This window comes from Pelophylax lessonae (genome assembly GCF_965119305.1).
Source record: "Pelophylax lessonae genome assembly, chromosome: 10".
NCBI lineage: Eukaryota > Metazoa > Chordata > Amphibia > Anura > Ranidae > Pelophylax > Pelophylax lessonae.
The window spans coordinates 48,811,827-48,821,965 of NC_138777.1; the positions used below are offsets into that span (position 1 = coordinate 48,811,827).

The 10,139-nt window shown below is 42.5% G+C and overlaps 1 protein-coding gene across 1 annotated transcript in view; it reads left to right on the forward strand.

Annotated features, from left to right (window-relative positions):
- The window catches only part of NUP160 (nucleoporin 160), an 89,280-nt gene extending 81,674 nt beyond the window's left edge, over positions 1 to 7,606 (forward strand). Inside the window, exons 33-36 of the mRNA XM_082270243.1 lie at positions 1,101 to 1,242; positions 2,336 to 2,461; positions 3,496 to 3,600; positions 7,383 to 7,606. Coding sequence (XP_082126369.1) covers positions 1,101 to 1,242; positions 2,336 to 2,461; positions 3,496 to 3,600; positions 7,383 to 7,472 — 463 coding nt within the window. The 3' untranslated portion in view covers positions 7,473 to 7,606. The remainder of the gene's footprint in view (positions 1 to 1,100; positions 1,243 to 2,335; positions 2,462 to 3,495; positions 3,601 to 7,382) is intronic.
- The last annotated feature ends 2,533 nt before the right edge of the window (positions 7,607 to 10,139 follow it).

The following is a 10,139-nucleotide window of genomic DNA, read 5'->3' on the forward strand; positions in this document are numbered from 1 at the left end:
GAGAGAAGCTGTGATTGTCAATTTATTCAAAGGGATTTATGGTAACAAAAAATCCTGTCCTGATGGCAGGGGAGTCTCACAGTGATCAGAATACAAAAGCTCAGGGAAAAGATTCCCTCATCCACCTCAAATGTGCGGGATCCTCTCCCCGCACCTACTGTAACAACTTAAAAACAGCCTGTCTGTGCAGGGCCCTGCCCACATGGCAGTATCATTCTTTCACAGTTCCTTTTAGTTAGTTTATTGGCTTTTAGTTGTCAATGAGCTGCAAGGGCGCTGTTGTAGTTCATTGATCTTCCTGCTGTCAGGTAGCTGCCTACCCCTATGAGGTACGAGCAGACAGCTATGCTGAGAGTCTGCAGGAGCCTGAGTTTGCACCTGCGATCTGCTGATCGTGGGTGCACTGCTCTGAAGGCTCCTTAGAAAAAAAATAATAAATGCACCTTTTTTTACCTGCAAAAAAATTTGCTTTTTTTTTTTTTTTTTTTTTTTTTCTCTTATATAGTATATAGCTCATCCTTTAACAATTTTGGATTTAGACCATCAGTAAGAGTCTGTGTGCATAGGCTTTTGTTGGCTTCAAGCAGGTTTTGCACTCCTATACAAGTATATAGCACAGAACATCGTATGCACTTGTCAGTGAATTTTAAATTCAACTTCTAAAACATAGGCCAGGGACACGGGATCTAAAGCTGGTGGCACCACAAGTTTCGTCATAATAATAAAACTCCTTGATCCCCAAGAGCAGTCTGAAAAGAAAAATATCCAGCTGCTTTAAACTCCCCCCCCCCCCCCCCCCCCAGTCTTTTGCACTGTCCCCCGTGGACTCACCCAGTCACCAACTCAGATATGCATATCTTTTGGATTGAATGATGCTCAGGGTGTCCTGGTGTATATGGGGGGGGGGGGGCGTGCATGTGTATATGTACATGTATTATACACATTTTGGGGACTATTGTGTGCAGTTTGGAAAAAATAGTTTTGGCAACTGAGGTGCAAAATGGGAAGCAACCAATGCCAGTGAAAGAAATAATGCTGACTTTTCTGGTTCTGTCCCATTCGTTATATAGACAACTACATTTTGACTGTTTTTTCTCTAGTGCAACAGATGAAGCCTGGAGGTTATTGACTTCCTATCTGGAAAAATATGAATCACAGAACAGTTTGTATCATCGCTGTGTCATTAACAAGATGCTGTCTCATGGAGTTCCTCTGCCTAGCTGGCTAACGAACAGCTATAAGGTTTGTTATTTTATACTATATGACTGATGAACTGTAAGTGCCATTAGAAGCAGAACTGTGATTGCAAAATTGGACTTTTGGGCTACATGTACACGGGACGTTTTAAAAAGTCCTTTGAACGCTGGAATTTTACAGCTATGTAAAGGACGTTTAAACTGTCCGTTGTGTCGCGTTTGCAGCCGCGTTTAGCGGGCGTTTGCGCTCAGATCCATTTTTAGAGGTCAAAATCATTCCCCTTTAAAATGGAAAAACTCAAGCGCTAAATGCGGGTGATCGCGTTCGTCGCGTTTTGCATTTGAGACGCTGGTAAACACACGTTCTGAACATCCTGAACGCAAATAATTGCTTTCCAAAAAACGACACTGAACTCAACTGCCTCTAAATGACTGTAAACGACCCTGTGTACATGGACAGATAAGATAACATAGAGGAGGGTTCAGGGGCTTCTGAAAAAAACACCCAACTGCTCCAAAACATCCGTTTACAAGTAGCAGTGTACATGGGGCCTTAGGATGTTACACAGGTCAGGTATATAAAAACAAAGCAGGAAAGACAATTGCTGCAAAATTGCATTGAGGGGTTTCTCTGTGGGATTGAGCATTGTTAGTTTAACACCAAACTTTTTTCTTTTGGATAGCATGTAGAAGGATTTGAACACCTGCTGGGTTTTTAGAAGTCTATTCCCACACTGAGGGAATCACACTTTCTATTTGTCTTTGTGGCCATTGTCACTGGGATAGAAAGGGAAGGCCTATCTGCATGTTTGCAGTTGTTCTTACAGGACGTGAAGGAAAATCATGCACTGGGGACAGCCGTTTTAGATGCAGTTTTTCTTTCGCTTCCTGCTGTGTCCCTGGCAGAGGAAGTAAAGGGCTTTTTTTTTTTTACTATTCCCACTTCATCCAAAAATTGACTTTAGACACGCTTTAGGGAACCTTGTATTTCTCTCCAGCTATTGGGAACTGCCGGATATCCGGGTTTGCTATTCCTAGTCTATATTTTACAGATTATTTCCGCCATATTTTCTGATATTAAAGTAAAATACTGTAACCTTTTATATGTTTGGTCCAAAAATGTTCACGTTTCTCTGCAGGTGGTGGATTCAGCAGAACTGCTCCGAATGTATTTGAAGTATGATCTTCTGGATGAGGCTGCAGACTTAGTATTGCAATATGTGGATGCCATTTTGGGGAAAGGTCATCAATATTTTGGGATAGAGGTAAGTTTGAACTTGTGTAGTGCAGCCAGAGTTTACGAATATTGATAAAGCCCGGTTGGAGTTGCAGAAATAACTATTCAGAGTAGAGCTGCCATTCTCCTGTAAGCTGTCTGCATGCAATACAGAGGAATTAAAAAATGTTGCAGGGGTTGTGGCTATCCACAAGTGTCACTGCTGATTTACAAACCTGTAGCCTGTCAGTCACCACCAGGCCATACCTAATCCTGCACAAATAGGGAAGGTAAAGCAAGTTTGATTTGAGGCATGTGCATCATGTAATAACTGTATTTGATACATAGGCTAGATGTCATACAGGAGCCATTGGTTTTACTTTAAAGCAACTTTGTCAGGTGTCTTATTTGACTGTGCAGTCTATAGTCTAGTACACTAGTTTTTTTTTTTTTCGTTCAACCCAGCATGGCTGAACGAAAAAAACAGACAGCTCAGGAGGAGGCGCTGTACTATCTATCTGACGTTAGTACAGTGATCTCCCCTGCTGTTCTATTTTGTTCTAACAAGGTGGCGGCCCCACTCACCACCAGGTCACTACGGTCAGCGCTCTGTCATTGGCTGAGAGCATTGATCGGAAGTCGGTCAGGAGGCTTTTTTCAGTCATGCCCCCTCCACAAAATCCAGCTGAACGCCGACTTCTGTCGGACTGACTGCAGTACACACGGGAGGAATGTCAATGGGAACAGGCTGATGCCGTCCGACATTCAGCCCGTGTGTACTAGGCTTAACAGACCAGAGTAAGACTTGTGCTCAGACCTGTTCAGGTATGGCCCCCTCCCCTTATCTGCAATACCCCTTCTGTGTGAGGGTATTTGTAATGAGGAGTGTGGCTGCTACTCAACTCTGCCAGCACAGAGCATTGCAGTGTGAGGGCTAGAAGCAGCATTATTATAAATAGTAAAAGGTATTTTAAAGCATTTCCAAGCAAAAATTAGTCCAAACTCTAAGAGATAAAAAGGTGTCTGATTAGAATTGAGCTTTCAGTTGAATGCAGATATAAATGAACTGTACTTTCTTCCCAGCTGCCGCTATCTGCTGTTTCTCCACTGGTGTGGTTGCCATACTCTTCTGTTGACCATCTCCTACAAGCGTTGGAAGAGAATAGCAATAATCAGCACAACAGAGATGTAAGTGCATCTTTTTTTTTTTTTTTTTAGCACTCTTTATTTTGTAGTTTTTAAACAGAGGAATTCAACAACCAAGATCATACGTAATGTAAGTGCTTCTAACTATAATTTGTCATTTCTTAAAAGGTTCAGTAGATCAAAGAACTCTGGATTTAAATAGTGTTTAGCAAACGTGGAATGGAATTGAAGGTGTTTGTTAAATGCCCTGTTTTTTTTTTTTTTTATTTATTATTTAGAAACTGGCAATTTTTAAGGCCTATGCTACATGGGTTAATGTGTGATTTAAATATTGCATAGTTCTACGAATTGTAGTGGGAACCAGGTGCGTTTTGAAGCATGCATTTTTCCATGCAACAATCTCTGCAAAATCACAGCCAGGTAGACTGGAACCTAATTGTTCTACTAGACTGCACCTTGGCCGGAACTAGTCATACTATCTGCGAGGGATTACATTTTGGGTTCCTTAGGTCAGTGGTCCTCAACCCTGGTCCTCAGGGCCCACTAACAGGCCAGGTTTGCAAGATAACTGAAATACATCACAGGTGATCTAATTTGCTGCTCAGTGATTGCAGTATTCTAGTCTGCATCTCCCCAAGGTAATACTTAAAATCTGGACTGTTAGTGGGCCCTGAGGACCGGAGTTGAGGACCACTGCCTTAGGTGGTCTCACTGTAACACTCTTGATGCTTCTAAGCAGTTCTCAGTGTTTTCCCTGGAAAGTCCTGTCTTAGTGAGGCAATTGTCTATTCAAACAGTCATGATAGGCATGGAGATCCTTGGGATCAAGTGACTGGAGGCTTAGGGCCTTCCTGCCCAGACCGGCTTGGTCTTTCCTTTACTAGGGCAATGCTTTTTGTATGGGTCCAGAACATTTTTAATTTTTTTTTTTTTTTAACAAGGGAACTTTCTCTCCTTGTTGACCAATGTTAAGATTTTGTTTGTTTTGTTCCCCAGTAGGAATATTGTTAATTTCCCACTCTGGTTGAATCGTGTTGACTAGCTTCACACTGTTGGACTCCAGACAGACATGAAATCATTACTGTATAATAATTACTGTAACTCTGTAGAATCTTTGTGACAGCACAGAAGGTGGACTTTAACAACCACCTGCCGCACATATGTGTCCGCAGGCAGCCAAGGATTTCATGCTGAGAATGTGCTCACTGCACAGCCCCAGAACAGTGGCTGAGCTGTCAAACAGCCCTTGTTAATAAAGCTAAGAAGCTGGCGGGATGGGCTGCTGATAATGTAATAAAAAAAAAAAAACAGAAGGCCTCACCATCTAAGTGTAGTATTTATTAGAACCAGTAATAAAAGGGTTAAAATGCACTCAAAAAAGTAGATGTAAAAAGGCACATAGACCAGTCCTCTAGTCACTGGCGGAGTTCGGCAGGAAGGTGGGCGGGTTTAGCAGAGTAACACCAGGAAGATGTTGTAGTGTTAAAGCAGAGTTCAGCTGGGAAGCAATGCCGGGAAAGGACAAAGTGAAAGATGACACGACAGCCTTGAGTGGTAACCACCCTGGAAAGCATAAAGCAGCTGGGAACGAGAGCCAGAAGTGACTATGGTTTGACAAAGGAGCGTTCCCATTGCTCTGAAACCTGTTACCACACCCATAGCCTTTGAGGACATGCCATCCTATGTCACGTCCGTTGTTTCCTGGCGTTACTTTGCAATACCTGGCCGCCTTCCTGCTGAACTCCGCAAGTGACTAGAGAACTGGTGGAGCGGGCGTGTATTGCAGAGTAATGCCAGGAAGCAATGGATGTGACATAGGATATGATGTCATGGTAACATGTTTCGAAGCATCGGGAACACTCCTTTGTCAAACCATTGTCACTTCTGGTTCCCGGTCCCAGCTGCTGTATGAATTCCAGGGTAGTTACCACTCCCGGCTGCTGTGTCATCCTTAACTTTGTCCTTGCTCAGCGTCGCTTCTCAGCCAAACTCTGCTTTAATGCGACAGTCCCTTCCTGGCATTACCCTGCAATACCCGGCTGCCTTCCTGCCAAACTCTGGCAGTAATTAGAGGACTGATCGATGTGCCTTTTTACTTTTCTACTTTTGTGCGTGCATTTTTACCCTTTTATTACTGGTTCTAATACATTCTAAACTTAGATGGTGACGCCTTTGGTTCTTTTTATTGCTTTTCAGTGCGCATAGAACATTTATTACTCTGCTAGAAGAGCAGCAGCCGTTAGATAGTGGGATTTTTAATAATTTGGACTTCTAATAAAGACGCTGGTGACCTTTTAGTTTACCTTCTCCCTTTCTCTCAATCTCTTTTGCGCTATTAAACCTTTTTTTGCTCCTGATAATATGACAGCCAATCACAGTGGTCACAGTCCGTCCTGCTTCCCAGGTGTATATACCCACTTAATGAGATGCCAGGACTGGGCGGAAAGGGTTAATGCATTTTTTTTTTTTTTCAATACATGCAGTGTTGAGCACCTCGGTTGAAACTGGTATTAGGCTCTTGATGCAGGGCACTGTTCAACAGAGCTCAGACTGGAGCAGATAGAAGCACAAGGAGTCATTCCGTTGTGCTGCAGTGCAAGCAGCATGCTGATAAGAGGAGGAAGTTGAGTGAGTGCCGGTTCACACTTCTGCGTGTGCGGCGATCGCATGTAATATCGGAGCGCACTGCTCCTTCATTACATGCGATCGGATGTGCAGTGCGAATTCAGCCATACAATTTGTATGGCTAAATTCGCACTGCACCCGCACCAAACACGCACATGAGGCATTTTTTCAGCCGCATCAGGATCGGATCGCACAGTGGTTCACACTTGTGCGATCCAATCCTGTGCGAACTGTCAGATCGCACTGCAATATGCGATCAAACTGGGGGTGTCAACATTTCATTGACACCCCCAGCGTATCGCATATGGCAGTGTGAACTGCCAGATGTGCGTTTGCGATGCGGGAACAGGCTGCGAATTCGCAGCCTTCCCGCATCGCACAAGTGTGACCCAGCACTTACAGAGGAATGAGCTTTTAAGTCTGCCTCTTCTCCTTTCACTGTTCAGTCACAGGGTTGGGGATGAAACCTGTAAGTGTAAAAAAAAAAAGTGTATCCTGCCCTGTGAGACAGAGCTGTGTAAAACCTGAGACTTCCATGGAAAGAAATACAAATTCTTTGGCAGATAAAACCTTCCTTTGTGTGTGTTGAAATTCAAAGGAATCTTCACTGAGAAATATTAAAAGCTTAAAGTGATACTGAACTATGTGTATATATTTTTTGGCATTTGAGCTTCAGTTCCGCTTGAGGAAGCTTGTACTTTTTTTGGGCTCTTTTGGATGTTTTTATTCTGATTTGAGCTTTTTTTTTTTTTTTTTCTTTTTACCAACCCTCCCTCAGCTCATTTTCCCAATTATTTTTGTGCGTTTTTGAGATTTTTGAGCTTTTTCATTCTTTTTCATGCTCTTATGCGTGTTTTTGGGAACTTGGGCATCTTTACTGCTTAAAAACATGAATTTGGTGGGGTTTGTGTTTCTGCCTGTAAGAGCATATGCCTGTAAACAACTAAAAAAGCCATAGTGTGCATAAACACATTGGCTAACATGAAGGGGAGTTCCCAGGCAGAAATAAAAGGGGCTCAAAAACGTTTAAAAGTCTGTAGAAGCAGCTTCTTTGAGCTGCAGTGTGCTTGAGCCCTTATGCTTATAATGTATTAAGGTAAAAAAAAAATATCTTGACTTTAGATTCACTTTAAGTTTGCAGTCTTTGCCTGTGTAATTGAAAAAGATAACTCACGCCCCTATCCTTGATTTCTTAACAGTTACTTGACAAGCTCAAGGCTAAACTGGATGACTATTTCCACCAGCTAGAAGTCTCCACCGCAAACCTTCAGACCATCCGGAGAAGCTAGCCATCGTCACTGCCTTGCATAGTTTTGGAAAATCAATTTCCACATCAAATTTGTAATTATGTTGGAAACTTCTGAAATATTGTCACAATTCGCTATTTTTTGTAAAATAATAAATATTTTCTATTAAGCTGTTATTTGTAGATCACTTCTATTTTTGCAGTTGCATTGTAATGTTTGCATATAACAGATTTGTTGAAGTTTTTAGTGAATAAAATATTTAAAGGAAGCTTGTACTGAAAGCTATAAAAAGGCTGCCATTGCTGAATGCTTCTGTGAAAATGCTTACTGCCTGGCTGTCATGATCTTTAGTACATTCTGAATCTCTGAGCTAGGAACAAATATGCAGATCTGGAGTTACGATTTTTCGCATACTTGTTCTGGGTCGGTGGCTTTTTTTTTTTTTAAGCACTTTCCTTCCAGCGACAGAGTATGTCCCTGGATTTTAAGATAGTTCTACCAGGATGATGCCTGCAGGTGCAGGCATCATCCCAAGATAATTTTTTAGAGTTGGCGGTTGGCTCTCTTGTAATAGCAATCAGAGTGGGTGACTTGCCTCTTGATTGCCATTACAAGCAGCAGAAGGGAACGCTATTTCCTTCCCCATCGCCTTTCGCGGCTTTCTCAGCCTCTCCCGTCCCACTGGGACATGCGAGCAACCAGATGGCGTGTCCCTCGGCTGCCCGGACAGCCAAGAACAGCTTGGATTGGCTGAGCGTAACCTGGAAGCGATGGCATAAACTTCCGGTTTACTCTGAAACAATCGCCACCATTTTTAAAAAATCACAAGCATGCAAAAACAAATGCTTTTAATTCAGAGGAGTGATTTGGGGTCTTTTAGACCCCAGATCTCTCCATAAAGAAGACCTTTTACATGCTTATTGCTGTCACAAGGATGTTTACATTCCTTATAACAGCAATAAAAGTGATCAAAAAGAAATAATTAACCACTTAACGACTGCCCACCGCAGATTTACTGCGGCAGGCAGTCGCTCCTAGTACTACGTCGCTCAGGAGATGCTAGGGGGCGAACGCGCACCGGCGGCGGTGCGCTCCCTCCCCAGCTTGTCAGCCGGGGAGCCAGTGCATGTGACAGGCGATCTCCCGCAGAAGAGAGAGAAGGACGGACGGCTGATGTAAACGCAGTCGTCTGTCATTCTCCCTGAAGTGATCACAGAGGCCATGTAATCCTGCTATATAGGATCACATGTCTCTGTGATGACTTCACAAGCCATGCCCCTTGACAGTTAGAATCACGCCCCTAGGGACACATTTAACCCCTTGATCACCCATACTGTTAACCCCTTCCCTGCCAGTGTCATTTTTACAGTAACAGTGCATATTTTTAGCACTGATTACTGTATTGATGTCACTGGTACCCCCAAAAGTGTCAAAAATGTCAGTTAGGGGGTCCGATCTGTCCACTGCAATGTCGCAGTCCCGCAAAAAATCGCAGATCGCCGCCATTACTATTAAAAAAAAAAGACAACTCTTTCCCGTATTTGGTAAACGCAATAACTTTTTTTTTTTTTTACCAAAAATATGTAGCAAAAAACAAATTGGCCTAAAATGTTAAAAAAAATTTAGATTTTTACTTTTTTTTTTTTTGGAGAATTTCATATAAAAGAATGTGAAATATATTGTTACTTTTTCAAAATTGTCGTTTTTTTTTTTTTTTTTTTTGTTCATAGCGCAAAAAAAAAAAATTGCACAGGTGATCAAATACCCCCAAAAGAAAGATCGATTTGTGGGAAAAAAAGGACATCAATTTTATTTGGGTACAGCGTTGCACGATCACACGATTGTCTGTTAAAGTCACGCAGTGCCGAATCGCAAAATAGGGCCTGGTCATTGAGCAGCCAAATCCTCCGGTCTTAAAGTGGTTAAAGAAATTCTTGTGCAAAGGTGAATGCGCACTTTGGTCCCGCACACGCGCAAACGGCAATCATTCAAAACATGTGAGGTATCACTGCGAACTTCAGTTAACGGGCAGTAACTCTACAACCAGACCTCCTCTGTAAATCTAAAGTGGTAACCTGTAAAGGCTTTTAAAGTGTCTATGGATAGTAAAATGTACATTGTTTGGTATGTATTTACTTGGCCGGCAGCCTCCTATTGCTTTCAACGGGGCTACCTCTTACAACTAATCATGGGAACCTGCGCTGGGCTTCTCTTATCTAATTTCTAGCAGGATCCATTCGCAGGTGAGTGCTCCCTTAATCTTCTTTTCTATGCCCCCCTAAATCTGAATGACCAGTTAACCCTCGCAGTGCAGATGCAGCCCTATTTCAAGACTTTATTAGACCAGCTCGAAGATTTTTGGAAATAAATTACTTAAGCCTTTTGCTGCCAAGTCTGCGTGTCGGGGCTCCCCTTGCCCTGCCAAGTCTCCGCCATGTATTCTGTTCTCCTCTTGCCCATCTGCGGGCCCAGGACCAGCCTGCATGTCTTATTAAAGAGAACCTGTCACCTAAAAATCATCACATTGGGGACTTTGTCCCCCTATGTGATGAAAAAGAAAAGGTTGAGCAAAAAAATGTTGTTAGGAAATATAGGATAATAATGCACCATTTCATGGGCACATACAAATTTAAGGTTTGCCATGTTGTGCAACCTCGTCTTTATATTTTACCGAAAATGTGAGTAGTTTATTGCGTTTGTTTGCCCTAA